At 43.7% G+C, this 16,395-nt stretch overlaps 2 protein-coding genes across 2 annotated transcripts in view; both read right to left on the reverse strand.

Annotated features, from left to right (window-relative positions):
- Positions 1 to 1,065: 1,065 nt before the first annotated feature.
- SLC35D3 (solute carrier family 35 member D3) lies at positions 1,066 to 4,434 on the reverse strand. Its single transcript, XM_011356166.1, has 2 exons — positions 3,800 to 4,434; positions 1,066 to 2,835 (listed from the first exon to the last, which is right to left on the reverse strand). The coding sequence occupies exons 1-2, from the start codon at positions 4,236 to 4,238 to the stop codon at positions 2,006 to 2,008; spliced, it is 1,269 nt and encodes a 422-aa protein (XP_011354468.1). The 5' UTR covers positions 4,239 to 4,434; the 3' UTR covers positions 1,066 to 2,005.
- A 6,941-nt stretch (positions 4,435 to 11,375) lies between these two features.
- PEX7 (peroxisomal biogenesis factor 7) overlaps positions 11,376 to 16,395 on the reverse strand; it is an 82,050-nt gene continuing 77,030 nt past the window's right edge. Inside the window, exon 10 of the mRNA XM_011356167.2 lies at positions 11,376 to 11,862. Within this exon, the coding sequence (XP_011354469.1) occupies positions 11,794 to 11,862 (69 nt within the window). The 3' untranslated portion in view covers positions 11,376 to 11,793. The remainder of the gene's footprint in view (positions 11,863 to 16,395) is intronic.

Here is a 16,395-nt window from a genome sequence, read left to right on the forward strand (position 1 = left end):
TTCCCTCCCTTCCTCCCCAGCCCAGCAGCAAAGCTCCAGTGTAATAAGAGTGGGTTACGGCTGAAAAAGCAGCTGCAGTGTGTCAAGTTCTATCTAAGCAGGAGTTCTTAGAAGAGCCCAATTTTGTTGGTTCTGTATTTCTGGAGAACTCTGAGACAGTCCCTCTTTAAGTTTATTGACAGGAAAGAGTACTCTTTCTGCAACAAATTCAAACCCAAAGTTTTAACCAAAAGTGATTTTTTTTTTCAGTGATAAATGATCATTCTATCACTTTTTCTGATAGTGGTATTAACAAAAATATAGGTGCTTCATTCAACCTTGCTGCTTTTCATTAATTCTCAGCTCCACAGAGTTGCAACAGGATGTTGCCTTCTGGCATACTGACATTAAAACATCAATGCTTACTTTTAAAGAAGCCATTATAACCCGAGCCAACCACTCCTAACTACAGCTATATGAGGGCTCGTACATCTTAAATGGCTTGTAGAGGTACCTATGGAAACGATCATTGCCCCTGAAAACCAGTAAACCAGGAACGTTCACAAACCGCCACAATTACACTTGCTCACCAGCTTGTAGAGCCAAACTGATGGGGCTGAAACTTCATTTTTGCCTCTGCTTTTTGTTTTGTTTTGATGTGAGGGAAACAAAAAATATATATATAGGATGCTACCATCTGAGAGTCTCAGGAACATCCCGGCGAGTATAAAAGTGCCTTCACTATCAAAGCACTTCCTGAGGGGCTGACAGGAGGACTTTACCTGGGTGTACTCTACTGTTATATCTCAAACTCAATATTCACTGTAGTCCACCGTGGATGACTTTTATACCACCACATGAGGCAGTATTTTATTTTACTTTATAACAGTTTCCTTGGCTGGCAAATGAGAGTGTGTTTGTTGTGTTAAACTGAACCACCATGCTAATTCAAGAAGTTCCGGATCAGGTGGCCCTTACATACCAGAAACTAGACAGGGCACATTGAAGGCAAACACAAACTACACAGCAACAATAGAACACAAATGTTTCAAAAAAAATTTTCTAACAATATGCCTTTTAGCAGAGAGACACATACTTTATTTTGACAAATTTAAGATAGAAAAATATCATCAAGTGAATATAGCAGTTGCTCTTTTTGTAACATGGTTTGGGAAGTGCACTGCAACTTGCAAGGGCTAGCTTAGCAGGAAGGTTTTGCTTCTGTTTGGGCTTCTTAATACTGAATTATATTTCGGCCATTGCATTTGCTTCAAAGAATATCGGACACAGTAAAACTGGTTTTTAAAAAGGTCATGGCATTCAATAATAAGTATTATGAAGCAGTGAACCAAAACAACTTTTAAATAGTTTTATAGTAATTACTAAAAGCCAACTTTAAACTTCATGATTAAAACTAAGAACTTATATTTTCAAAATAGCTTTAACATTTCTTACCAATATATAATAGAATACGAGAGCACTTATTTTAAAAAACACTTGAAGAAAAATTAGAGTAAACCTAGTATTTCAGATGACTATAAACAGTAAACAACAATTCAGTGTATTTATATGTCTTTTCAATAATATACTCTTTGCCCAGCTGGCCATAAAAAAAACTGTAGTTCTATCATCAAAAATGTTCCCCTGGATGTAATCTTTGACCTTTATTAAGTGCTGCCATCATTTCTACACTCCATCTTTGAACAGGGTGATTGAGGGACTCAGCACATGCAAACATTTGGTTATGGTTATAATGACAAAACACCAATGTGCCAGGAGTCTGCAGCTGAAAAGGCTGTCTTACTTTGTTTAAGCACCTTCACATTCTTTTGTCTCTGTGATGCCCCAGGTAAACTCATGCTAAATAATTCATACAGCTGTCAGTCCATTTCAGCTTCTTTCTTTGCTTCTCTTCCCCTCCCCACTCCTTGAAGAATAAAATTGAGCCAGCCTCTCATTAAAATATGTTATCTCTAACATATAAAATAAGTGTATATGTACATATATACATACATGCATTTCCTTTTCAAGGACTGGGTAACTCCTCATTTTCTATCAAATAATCCTTCTTCATATACTTGGTTCCCCTAACTAACCTCCACACTTGGAGGTAAGCATCCTTTAATGACCTCTTACTGGCTTCTTCAGGGCTGTCTGAGATCTGCCAGCTTCTAGCCACCAGGGGGACGCCTCTGGGGCTGCCCCTCGCCTCTTGCCCCCTTTGCTGAGCGGAGCCACCTGCTGCCTTCCCACCTTCTGACCCGCCATTTCCACCCTCCTCGGGCATCTCCTCCATGACAAACGGCAGCTGGTCTCCACTTGGCTGCGCCTCCTCTCCCCCGGGCTGCGTCTCCAAGTCTTCGTAGTTGCTTTGCTTTCTGGTCTCCAAGAATTTGGCCACACAGTAAATGATGGAGCCCAGGGTGTTCACCACGACGCCAGCAATGAATAGAGAGGTGGGCTCCACGTCGCTGAAGGCCACCATGCCCACCGTGATAGTGGCGATGCTCTTCACCACGCCCACGAAGCTGGTGGTCACGGCCGAGTTGATGTAGGTGCAGTGCAGCGTGGTGAAGTTCATGGCGCAGCCGATCAGGATGCAGGCCACGAAGATGCCGACCATGGTCGGGTCCTTCCAGCCAGGGAAGGCCCAGGCTTGGATAGAGTCTGTGCTGGCGAAGGAGAGGATGACCAGCAGCGGAGTGGCGGAGACGGCGATGACATACTGCGCGGTGAGCGGCCCGTGCTCCGTGTCCGCGCTCGCCTTCTGGATGAGCACCAGGTAGGCGGCGTGCACCAGCACCGCCAGCACTCCCGTTACGTACCCCATGGGGTCGCCGGTCAGGTCGCCGGCTCCTGGAGCGCATGAGGAGGACCGCGGAGCCAGGGCAGGAAGGAAAAAGAGAAGACACCGGGTTGGCGCGGGTGGGTACCCACTGGGGCGACGCGTCCGTTTGGAAAGTAGACTGGGTTCCCGCCCCAACTCTGCCCGCGGGTATAAAATGGAAGAGCCAAGCTCAGTCAATGCCCAGTGCCAGGCTTGAGGAAGGGCGCCTTCTCTGCCACATCCCTGGGGCACTCTGTCTACCTCTGTCCACGACAGGGGCCTGAGAGAGCGCAGATCCCTCGGGGTAGGCGCAGTGGCTTCCCGGAGCTGGCACGGAGGTCACCTAGGTGCTTGGTACCCTTGCCCCCTCCGTGGTGCGCCAGAAGGGAGAGAGACAAAGAAAGACCCCTCCCCTTGACCCTCAAAAGAAGGTTTCCGGCACCCACTGGCTCTCATCTCGTTCAGTCAGCTAAACTCGGCACGGACGTGGGGCTCAATCCAGCCCCCTCTGCCTCGCGCCTGCAGCTCCCCGCGGCGCCGCCGGAGACCTCAGATTAGCCCTGGCGGCCCAAGCTTCGCTCCGACTGGTCTCCCCATTCCAGCCCCGCGTGACCCAAGGAAGTTCACGACCCCCTCCTTCCGGCTTGGTCTGGGGACTCCAGCTCCCAGGCTCAGGCGGCTCTCCCACCCCTCCCGGAGGAAGGAAGGGGTGAAGGGAGGAGATGCGCTGGGGGAAAGGATGATACGGGGTGAGGCAGGGGTGGGGGTCGAAAGCCAGAACGGGGGGTGGGACGCTCTGACGGAGGGGGCCTGAGCACTGGGCAAGGCTCCTTTGGGTCTCAGAAGTCTCGTTTTCGAGCCAAGAGACCACGTTCAAAGCTCTCTGCCTCTCTCTGTCTCCCCATCTGGAAGTGAGGACATTGCATTAGTGATCCCCGCGGTCTCGGCACCCTGGGTTGGGGTGGGCTGGGGGTCGGCGAGGGTCCTGCTCACCTGCCAGGGCAGCGCCGCAGGTGGTGATGAGTACCGCCGTGAGCACCCCCGGCGAGGGCGCGCCGTTCTTGAGCACCAGGACGCCGATGAGCATGGTGACCAGGGGCAGGCAGCGCTTGAAGACCACGTACATGGGCAGGCTGAGGCCGCGCAGGGACCAGAGCGTGAGGCTGGACTGAAGCGTGGAGAGCACTGCGACCCCGGCAAAAGAGCGCGCCAGGCTCAGGCCGAAGGGGGGCACGGCGATGAGCCCGAGGCGCCGTAGCAGCTCCAGGCTTAGCGCTGCCGTGGAGCTGGTCAGGCACTGCACCAGGGTTAGGAAGGAGAACTGGTAGCGGCTGATGAGGAACTTGAGCAGGATGTTGAGGGACCCCGAGAAGACCCCGTGCGCGATGGCCACCGAGATGCCCAGCACGCGGCCCCGGCACAGCTGCCGCATCTCTCCGGCCCCGCCGCACCCGGCTGTGGCAGAGCTCCGGGACCTGCGGGAGACCGGGGAGAAGAGCGCGAGGAGCGGAGCGAGGGCGGCGAGGGTGCCAGGCCAACCCCGCTGCGAAGGGCAGGGGGCGCCGGCTCAGCTGCAGAGGGCACCTCCAGCCAGGCGTCCTAGCGGCTCCGCGGCTCGGCGCCCGACTGCCCCACAGCTCGCGGGAGGCAGTGACGGGGGCGGAGGACTCCTAAAAGTGGCAGGGGTGGGAGGCCGGTCTGAGAGGAGTGGCGGGAATCCTAGCGACGGCAGTTTGTAAGTAGGTGACGAGCTGCGATGGGTTTTGTCCCGCGCAGTTTCACCGTCAGAGGGATCACTCTGTGGCTAGCGGCCCCGGCGGCTTCCGCAAGCGGGACGGGACCCGCGCCCCTCCGGCACCCAGCGCCCACCCGAGCCGGCTCTTGGGGAGCGCTCTGCCTCCCCCGCAGTGCCAGCTGCTCCGGCTTGCCCCTTCTTCCCGGCCCCTAGTCAAGAGACGCAGGCTGGGGGATCCCGGGCACAGCTAAAGCTTTTAGAAACAACAGCGCCCCGGGGTCGAGCACCGTTTATTAGCCGCAACAAGTGACAGCGCCCCAGCCCCTCTACCCCTCGCGCGGCAGTGGCTTTCCCACCCACGGTCCCTCCCAGTGCAGCCGCGGGACTTTGTCCAGCTGCCAGCCAGGCAAGGGAAAAACATTGGTGCCAGAGGGCTGCGGAGTTCCCTGATGCTCCAGATTCTGGCGGTGACACCCCGACATGGAAGGAACCCACGACGCCGCTCGGGCGTGCTTTAGGGCTCGAAGGATGGCCCCTTAGCGTCCGGGGCACCGCGCACCCGGTCGGCGCACCTTCCAGGGAGGGATCTGGAATTAGGCACGCAGCTCTGGGGGAGCTTCTGGGGGGCGCAGTGTCCTCACAGGGCTGCGGAGACTTGGGGCAGGGGCGGCGGCAGCGCCACATGTTCCAAAGGAGGTAAAAATGTGAAATGAGCAAAAGCAGAAACTAAGTCTCTGGAGCGAGTAGATTTACCGGGTTCGAAGGGCGCCCGGGGGTGGGCGGAGAGCCACTGACCGCACTGGGTGGGTGTGGAGCGCCGTGGAGGGTGGGGGTGGTCGGGGACCGAGGGAGAGGAGGCAAGGGAGGGAGGGCGAGGCGGGGTCAGGAATCCGGACCCGGAACGCGCTGAGACTAGATGCAGCCTTCTTTGGATCCCCGGGAACCGACTGCAGCCTGCGGGGCCATGGTGGGCCGCTTTGGCGAGCAGGAACCCCTACCTCCTGGGCCGGAACACCTCTGCGCCCCACAGGACTTGTGAACTCTTTACTTTCCATTTGGCTAAGAGAAAAAAGGAATTCTTATTTTCTGCAGGCGCAAGGCTTCTGTGACCCTTTGATATGAATTTCGTTCCCTGGGAAGTAACGTCTGGACCCGTAAACTAAGCATTGGCAGAGGGGTTCGCGCAACTGAAGTCTCCGCTAAGTGCTGGAAACAGTTTATAGTTTTAGCGCTACTTAAAGATGATGGACTTGGCTAGGGTTTGGGTGCGAGGGAGAGATCTAGGTCACTGCGCTCCACCTGTTCTTTCGTTCTCTTTTCCTATCAGCCACCGCCACCGGGATCCCAACCTCCTAACTTTGCTCTAGTACATATAGTCCATTTCTCCAGTGATTCTTTTGTTTTCTCCTCCATATTTCCACCCCTTTGCTGATCGCGACACTTTCAGCCCAGATGTTTAAGTGGAGATCATCACCACAGCAGAAAAATAACAATTTACATCTGAGATTGGCAGCATCACTGCAGTCCTCCATCTGAGCCAGCTTTGTGAATGCTGGGAGCTCACTTTGGTGAGACAGAACCCCATCTCAACCAAACCTCCAAGCTTCTGTGCTAGGCGCCTATTTGGGGACCTCCCTTCCCCCAACAGGTGGGCACTCAAGAAAATGTTTGCGAATGGCCCTCCTTATGCCAACTTTCCAGGAATAACAGTGGAAGCGTTGTAGTGAAACCTCTGCTTCCGGCGCCCTAGGGAACTCTTGGGTTTTGCTGCTGAAAGCTGTGGTTACACACTATTGGCTATTCCAAGGTGTTGATGTTCTTTATTTAAGAAATACTGAGGTCTGAAGAAATAGTTCAAATTATGGGTATGTGTGTGGTATGACATATATTCAAAAAATATTCTGAAAATTAACTTTTCAAAGCTATCAGCAAATAGATTTCTGCTTCTGGGGACCACTGCAATTAAAGTATGGTTGCTTTAAGCCCATCTTAAGTGAATATAATAAATAATTGTCTGCACAGATCTAGTTTTGGAATGATTCATTTCTGCCAGCAATTATAATTGCTTCCATTTGCGATACGAACATTAGGTAAAAGATTTGGGGCTGATTCAGCTATCTTACCCTATTCATTTAGGCAAGAATATCTTAATATTTAAAACCTACATTGGCATGAAAAGAAACAGTACATTTTCTCCACTTTGTTGCATATAATTCTCCATTAGAGCTTCTATTTTTCAAAAAAAAATTTAATACCATCTCCCACACCAGTTACTAGATAAAGCTGCCAAAGAAAAATGGGAAAGATAAGAATACTGTGTTAGTAAGGTTAATTGAACAAGAATGCAGATCTGAAGGTCGAAAAACTCCCAAGTTGTCAAGGGGCTGGACTCAAGCTCATTTATCTTTGGAGAGACTCAATAAATATTGATGGCATTATATAAATTCATTCAACAAACATACAGAGCAAGTATTTTGTGCCAGATAGTCTGTTAGCTACAGAAGATTCAAAGATGAGCACTCATCTATGAGTCCTCAGGATTCACAGGTGGAGGTGAGGCGACATAGCAATGCTCATGCAACCATGGGGTCTTGTGGCAGAAACAGGAGAGCACCAACAAGGGTGATAAAATCGGCTTGACAGGGGTATGGGAAAAGGCTTCCTGTAGAAGAAAATATGGTCTTATTTCATTATTTTTCGTTGTAAAAGTAACATAGGCTCATTATAGCATATAAAAAGAAAACACATTTTATAAAGATGTGAGCATGCTATCTTCAATACTCCCCACTCCCAATTCCATACTAACTCCATTACGAACAGTTGGCTACAGTTAAGAGTTTGATGTGACTCTTTAAGTTTTTCTTATACATGTATTTGTACATATATAATCCCTCCTTTGGAAAAAATAAAATTAACACATTTGTCTATAATTGGCTATTTTAAAAAACATATTGTGGTAACCAGCCTCCAAGATAGTCTCCAAAGATTTCCCACTTCCTCGTAGTCACATCCTTCCATGTTGTACCAGGGGTGATCGTGTGACCAATAGAACACATTAAAAGTGACGATGTCACTTCTGAGATTAGGTTACAAAAGACTGAGGCTTATATCTTGGATTTTTCTTTTTCTTGTATCACTCAGTCTGAGGACACTTAGATAAACTATGGAGGGTCCCGCATGGTATTTGAGGCCTTCAAAGAACCATGTGAGTGACTTTGGAAGCTGATCCTTTAGCCCCAGTTGAGCTTCAGATGTCTACAGACCCAGGTAACAGCTTATCTTCAATGTCATAAGAAAACCTGAGCCATAACAACTCAGCTAAGCCACTCCTGAATTCCTGACCTACAGGAACTGTAAGATAAATGTTCATTATTTTGAGCTGCTAAATTTGGGGGTGATTTGTTCCAGAGAAATAGATAACAAACATACATATCAACAGCAATGTATTTTTCCTTGTCATGACACAAAGGTCTACCTTATCCTTTTGACATCTGTAGTATGTAACATTTCTTCTGTAGACAGGCATCTAGGTTTTATCAAGCCATGATGTAGTGAATACACTTGGACATTTTTCCTTACTTGCCTGGAGCGGGGTGGGGGGAGTGCGGGATGGGGAACCTAAAATTGGACCCAATGGAACCATTGGGTCAATGAGAAATTTTAAATTTTTATTGCCAAAACTGCCTTGCAGAGTATGTAATGGTACTTTCACTTTAATTATTATTGGGTATTATCATTATTTTACATATTTGCCAAACTGATATGCAAAATATTGGATTTTTTTGTCATTAATGAGATGAAGTCTGCATGTCTTTTTGAAGTGTACTAGTCATTTACATTTCTACATCTGTGAATCATCTATTGATAAAGTGGACAAACTTATGTTTAGTTATCTTAGTGATTTTGAAGAGCTCTTTATTAATTTTAGATATTAAACCATTTGTTACCTATGTTGCAAATATGTTCTTACACAGGCAGTTTGTGATAATGCTGATGTTGCTGGAGCATGGAGTGTGTGACAATGTGGAGAGAAGCAATGCTACAGAGAGAGGACCTTGGCTGCCTGGTCTGTGAGCTTGAACTTTTCCTGTAGGCAATCCTATAAGCAGAGAAAGGGTTGGCACTGAAATTGATGTAATCAGATTGCATTTTGGATCCGTCTCCAGCAGCTCTGTTGAGGAGGATGGTTCTGAGGACACAGAATGAGAAACACGCACATCATTTAGGAAGCTGCTTGTGATTGTCCAGAGAAAAGCTAATGATGGCTTGAACTGGCATCCAAGCAGTGGTGATTGGATGGAGAAGAAGAGACAGAATGGAGATGTAGGGGGTAAAAGCGAAGGGACTTAGTTACCTATTTGATGTGTCTTAGAGTGGAGAGGTGGGAAAAAGGAACAAGGGTGGCATTTAGGTCTTTAGCTTGAGTGCTTGGATGGCCAGTATTGGCAACAAATGAAAAAGCATGTGCAGGAGGAGCAAGTTTAGTGGGCAAGATGAGTCTGGTGAGAAGAAAATGAGTACACAGGTTTGTGGAAAACCCAGATGGGGAAGGCAGGAGATACAGATTTGGGAGTATTCAGTAAATTTATGGAGGTAAAAAACACTTAAGTGGATTATCTCATTCAAGAAGAGGCTGTTAAGTAAAAACTTAATGAGTTCATTTTTGAAAGAACCAAATCATAGGTAAGATATGCAGTTAAAAAGTGTCAAAGTGGGTGATGTACCTGGGTAGGGTCACTCCAGACCCAGGGTCAGCTTCTTAGCTCTTTAGACCCAGAAACTCAACTTATCAGCTCTTCAGGAAAGACTAGGATCTGCTGACGAGAGAATTCCACATCTTTACTATTTCTCAGTAGACTGATTTTTGTTATTCTGAGGGAAAGAAGGCCATGTGGCAGGACCGTGTTTGGATCCAGTCATAGCAGATTTCAAATTCCAGCTCCATACTTCCTGCGTATTATGACTCCTGAGAGTCTTATCTCCTTGTCTGGAAAACTGGGAGGGCTTCCTTGGCAGCGATGTTATAAAGATAAAAAGGGATAACATATAGAAAGCATCTCATCACATAGTGCCCAGATCACAGATGCTCAGTGATGCATTCCATTTTCCTGCATTCACTCTCTAGTGCTATGCTGTGCTGTCACTGCAGGTGCAGGAGGAGCTTGGGGAGGCAGACAGGGTGAAAGCTAAGAGCTCAGTAGCCAGGAGACAAATGCTGATTTTCCTATCCTGGAGAGAATGACAGGTTGTCTTCTTAAAAGTCAGAGAGGCTGTTTGACTTGTGTACTACTACTAAGAATTCAGGAATCTTGCTCATTCTCTTTCAGTAGAGAATCTAGCTCCTTCCCTTCGTTTTCCAATCCTAGCTCCAGGGAACCCACTGGATAAATGTTCACACACACTCATTTATATTGAGAGACTCCAAAAACCTGAGTACTATGAAGTTAGTGTTCTAAACATCTCTAACATCCCCAAAATGGAGGGAAAAAATTAAGAGATGTTAGTTTTTAGTAAATATTGTCTCAAAAGATACATGGTAGATTATTTTAATAAAATCTCTTGCATTCTAAAAGGAAAAGTAATTTCATTTAAGCATGATCTGGGTTAGGTATTTTTAAAGGTCTATTATAAATTCTGCTGATACAGAGAACACCCACTGTGAACCTGCTGTTATTGAACTGCACTTACTGTGATGCCATTAGTTCTTAGGGAGGGAAGTAGCGAGAAACAGCTCTATGAACCTCATCATCTGGATAGCTCTGAAAGATGTGTTTGAGCTCCCTGCTCCTTACAGTACTTACGATATATTCATGTTAAGCACTGTCCTCTTTATGGGGCCTCTCGAAAACAATTAGTATTGATTGGTGTAAGCACTGAAAAAAATTGTTCTTTCCCTGAGACCATTCATTCATTTAACAAATATTTACTGAACACTTTCCATGTGCTAGGCATGATGCTGGGACTAGGACAAAGTCCTTGCCCTTAGGCCTTGGGTACTGAATTGTGTACTTGATCAAACTTCCTATTTATGCTGCCGGTAGCAACTTTCTAGGACTCTGAGTCATATATTTTCAAGTTCCACTCCTGGTTCCGCTTTGTATCACCTTTTATTCTTTTATTCATTCTTGTTTGTTATATTTTGTATTTTTCTGGAACGAGTAAACAAAGAAATATGTAAATCGGACAACATACATACATTTTATTTTTCTTGTAATTACTATAAGTACATTCTGCTCTTTAAAAATTCTCAGAAACTTGTTAAAATTTAATGACAAATTTTGCCATTTATAGCACATTTTATTCTAATATTATATAAATGTTATGCAAAGTTGTTTGTTTCACTAATTTTTCCCTTTTAACCTTCTTTTTTATAGATCATCGACACAGAGAGATTTTTCAGAGACTTGGGGAGGTAGTGAGGAGGGTTTATATATAACTTAGGGCTAGTTTCAAGGGCAGTTGCCTAAAACCTTAGTAGGACCTAAGACTTTCTGCTCAGTGACCCGTTTTTTAAAAAAACTTTGATAGTAGAGAAGTAGGAAGAGAAAAATATAGTATTATGGGTACAATATCTAAAAGGATTTGAATACCTGTAAAAAAAAAAATGTAAGCCCTTAACTCATAGTATTCTAAGTTCTTAAAGCATGGCACCAGTCCTTGAGAAAATATTCAGTCTATGTGTCAAGCATATAGTAGATGCTCAATAAATAACAGCTGACTAAATTAAATCTATATTAGAGCCCTGTTCCTGAACCATAGATATATCTACATTATATATAGTATTGTATTCATATTTACACTATATTAGAAAAAGCAATCTTGCTGAGAATGTCATAAAATGAGAAATGATCAAGAGATGTGGTTTATTTTGATTTTTATCAATACCAGTGATTATATTTTACATCAAAAATGACAAATTAAAAATGAAATATATCACTATCAATATAATCTATGGATCTCCCATATTTTAATCCATCTTATAATACAGACGTTACATTTTAATAGATACTATAAGATATACCATAACATCAATTATTCCTTAGGATTTTAAGAAATATGGCTTATATTTCAGGCTTAAATGGTGAGCCTAAGTCTTTATCAGCTGCCTCTAAACTGGTCCAGGGTAAATTTTTAAAATTTGAAGTCTGAATAGCATATAAAAGCATAATGACTACGTTATCAATAGTTAATTTATTTCCTGTTAAGCAGTTCTTCAGCCAATAGTCTTTGCTTCTGACCAGAGTAGTGTGTCTCAAGCAGGCATAGTAAGACAAACAGGATCATATATCTTTATCGTTTCATCCCAAGCACAGTCAGCAACCTAGAAAACAAAAAGGAAGTAAGAGGAAACATAATTTACAGATATTTAAAATTGGCAGCGAAAGCCTAAGTCATTTAGAGAGTAGCAGATCATCCACTAGTAAACATATCTTTAAATAGGAAGAGAGGGACATATTGTTGATAAAAGGTCTATTTCCCCTTTTTAAGATATACTTCAGGGACTGTTTCCAATTGATTGAAGCTGCCTGTAAGGACTTCCCACCCCACTTCACCCAAGAGCTACATAATTTCCTATATTTCCTGAGACAAATGTTGGAAAGATATACTCTTCAAATGTGAACCAAGGCACTGTGCTAGGTACCGTGGGGACGGACAGAGATAGAGTACAGCTCTTGGCTTCAAAGAATGACTTATTCAAGACTGAAAGCTGAAAATGCTCTAACAGAGACTCTCCTAAGAGGGACTATTGAATACAACTGGGACAGTGTCAGAAGACGTCACATATGCTGGTGCATTCACACTGGCCCTCTTTAGGGGTGGATGTGAGAGACAAGGACATCCAAGTCTAAAAAGCCATATTAAAACATGAAGGGAAGAAAGTCCATGACGCTCAGGAACTGTGTGTCAAAAACTTGGTGAGTGCAGCACTGTCTCAGGGTATAAGATCAATATACCAAAAAAAAAAAAAATCATATTTATATTAGCAGGAAAAAAAAATTTTAAATAAAAGATTTTAAATCCACTTACAATAGCATCAAATAACAAAAGAGTAATACATTTAACAAAAGATATGTAACATGTCCACACTAAAAACTAAAACATTGCTGCAAGAAATGAAAGAAAGTCTAAATAAATGGGGAAATATACCATGTTCATTGTTTCAATATTGTTAATAAATTAATTCTCCCTAGAAGAATATATCATTCATAATCCAGCAGGCATTTTAGCAAAAGTGGACAAGGTGATTTTTAAAGTTTATGTGGAAATGCAGAGGACCTAGAATAGCCAAAAGAATCTTCAAAAAGAACAAAAAAGTAGTACTACTTACATTGTCTGATACAAGACTTAGCATAAAACTACAGTAATCAAGACAGTGCAATATTGATATATGGATATACAAGTAGATCAAAGGAACAGAACAGAGTTCAGGAATAGACCCTATACATGGACAATTCCTTTTCAATAAATGTAGAGCTAAAGGTATAAAGCTTTTTAAAGAAAACATAGGAGAATACATTCTCAATCTGGAAAACTGCCCATTTCTTTTAAGGTTAAACATATACCTATCTTTAGACTCAGTAATTCCATCCCTAGAGGCTTATCCAACAGGAATGAAAACATGTTTATGATACAATGTATCCAAGAACATTCACATCAACTTCATTCACAATTGCACAAAATCAGAAACAACCTGTAGTGTATGCCCTGACAGTTGGCTTTGCTTTTGGTACTGCATGTGCCTGACAGGCTTTGATTGACAAGGCCTCCATTTCAAAGAGGCATCAGCGTCAGTGAAGGTTATCTCAAATAAATACACTGCCGGCCACACGACTAGATATGTGGGCCCTCTGAAGTGCCTTCTCTGTTCTGGGTCTTGTTAAGTTTAACACACTTTTTTTTTTTTCTTCATAGCTTCCTAATGGTTATTGCTGAAGGGTGTCTTACACTCATACTTAAAAACCACAAGGGTCGGCCAGGTCATAACACTAGTTTAGAAAGGGGAGATGTCTGTGGGAAGCTCGGTGGGGCTCAGGTGACTGTCCCCGGGCACTTCTAGATCCATAGGCTGAGACTGACACAACACACAACCAAAATGTCCCTTGACAAAGAATGGATAACAAATTGTAATAAATTCATACAACAGAATGCTGCTAAGCAGTACAATGAAAAGAATGATAAGCTCAACGACATGGATGAATCTCATAGATAATAAGCTGAGTGAAAGAGGCCACAAACAAAAGCGTACATATGGGAGATTCCATTGTATAAGTTCTAAAACAGGCAAAACTAATCTAAGGTTAAAAAAAATTAAGACTGTGTGTGTGTGTGTGTGTGTGTGTGTGTGCGCGCGTGTGTGTGTGTTCGTGTGTGTTTCCAGCTGGAGGTAGGGATGGTGACAGAGACTGGAAAGGGATAAAAGGGAATTTTGGAAGGAGATGCAAATGTTTTGTATTGGGATGGGATATAGATTACATAGGTGTATCTGTCAAAACCATGTCTAAAATTTGTACATTTCAATTTTACCTAAACATTTTAAGAACAATAATGACAATAATAGTAATTGAATGAGGGGTGGGAAGTGAGTAGAGGAATAAATAAAACAAGAATGTTGATAATTGCTGAAGCTGGGTAATGGTTCATTACCATATTATGTTTCCTTTCATACATTTGAAATTTTCCACAATAAAAAAGAAAAGAAAAAATGTAGGCAATACCATGAAGGATAAAGTAGCAAGATAGTGATTTTGATCAAGGCCATTTGCACTGTATTTCCCACTGTTTAATGGTTATAAAGGCTGAAAGTCATACAAGGGAACATGCAGTCTTGGCTAGTCTAATTACTTGGCTGTCATGAATTGTGAATACAAGAACCACTCAAATTAATCAGAACATATTAACTCCTTATCATCCACCAATAATATTTTGGATCTGAATCCAAGCTAGATAGAGCAGTAGAGACCTTTAAGACAAACTTTTTGCACAGAGCATAACGAGTGGAGGACTTTTCGGACTTTACAAAATGGACTCCATGGGAGCCATGACAGTAATGTAAACTTGCACATAATGGGAACGCCCTTAGAGTAAGACCTGATTGCCCAAAACCAGAGAACTGCCACAGCCAAATGGCACGAAAGGACCACATAGCTGCCGGGACTGATAACTGAAATCCACTCCTGAGAGCTATATATAGCTGAACACTTCAGGCAGACGACCCTCAAGCCTGACAAGAACACACAGTGTGGGTACTGCTATAATTGAAGACCTAACCTCCTGCCCACTCTAGCCACTGGCTTGGGACGGACACAAGGACAAGTGCACCACCAGTTCCAGAGCTCACTTTAGGAAGACGGAGGACTTTCACTGCATTGCTCTGTCACATAAGCCTCTGTACTGTCTCCTCTTTGTGTGTTGCGCATCAACCTGCATGGACACCTGACTGGTTTATCTGAGAAGGTTCCACTCAATAAACCTGACATTGTGGAAAGACACAAATGTGTCCAAGGCTATTATTTTAGTAACTGGCTTCTTTGCTCGTGACACTTTTAAAAATTAAATTTATTGAGGTAAACATTGGTTAACAATATTATATAAATTTTCAGGTACCCAACATTGTAATTAACATCTGCAGACTCTACTGCATGCTCACCATCCCAAACCTAGTTTCTTTCTGTTACCATATATTTGACCCATTTTACCCTTTGCCTTCCTCCCATCTTCTTCCCCTCTGGTAATTTAAACATTAAAACCAGACTCTTCAAGGTTTGGTTGCTGCCTACATCTTCGTTTCTCATTGTATCAGGCTGACACTCAAATCCAAGCACCTTGTGCTCTTGTCCTTTTACTGAGCCCCTCCCTTTCCCTCTGCCTCTTAGCCTTGTTCTGCCTGGACATGACACCTCTCTTTTGAAAAATCAGTTTAAGCATCCCTTCTTCTATGAAGTCATTCAAAGTACCGGTATTATTTACTTATTGGCTCAGCTCAACTCTTTGGGAGTATGAACCATGTCTTGCTATAATGTAACAATGACTCAGTAAATATTAGTTCAAAGAAAGTATTTTATAGATTAAGACCTCAGAGATTAATTTTTTCTCATGTTCACACTACAGTAGCAGAGCTGGAACCAGAACCGAAATCTGTCCAATCTGTTCCCTAAAATAGTGCCTCATAAAAGGCAACTAATATTCATTATTTGCCTAATCCTACAGTTGCAAGTTTTTATACCATGGGACGCAAAGATCATATTAACTTACCCCTGTCTCATCTATGTATGAGCACTAGGCCTTTCTGTATTCAAACCAGCTTCTTATTTACTCAGAACTTACAATAACTAACAAATGTCAAGGCCACTGAATCAGCAAATGTTCATAAATCTATACTTATACTATAATTGATAGTACAAGAAAGACCTAAAACTGCAATGATACAGAATTGTGAACAGGGTGAATGAAAAAATTTCTCCATTAACTAATTAATTAAACTCCGTTTAGTGCTACAAGTTTAAAAAAGCTTACAATAAAAAATAATAAGAAAAAACACTTTCCTAAACTAACAAAGAGGCTCTAGCTTCTCCAAGGCAGGCACTGTAGAGACTACCTGGTAAGGAAAGATACCTATGTGGTGCAAGAGGTGGGGTGAACCCTCTCATTAGTTACCAATGGCCTCTGGATGCACTGCTTCCCACTTCATTCTATGACTGACAGTAAACACAAGGCTCTTTCTTAATGTTCCCTACTAAATATCTGAGGCCAGCCTGAAAGGCATTAAACAAAGACTGCTGAAAATAAGAGTTAACAAAAAGACCAACAACAAAAAAATAAGTAAAATGAACTACATGAAAATAAGTAATCTGCT

The sequence above is a fragment of the Pteropus vampyrus genome, unplaced genomic scaffold (assembly GCF_000151845.1).
Source record: "Pteropus vampyrus isolate Shadow unplaced genomic scaffold, Pvam_2.0 Scaffold24, whole genome shotgun sequence".
In the NCBI taxonomy this organism is placed as follows: domain Eukaryota; kingdom Metazoa; phylum Chordata; class Mammalia; order Chiroptera; family Pteropodidae; genus Pteropus; species Pteropus vampyrus.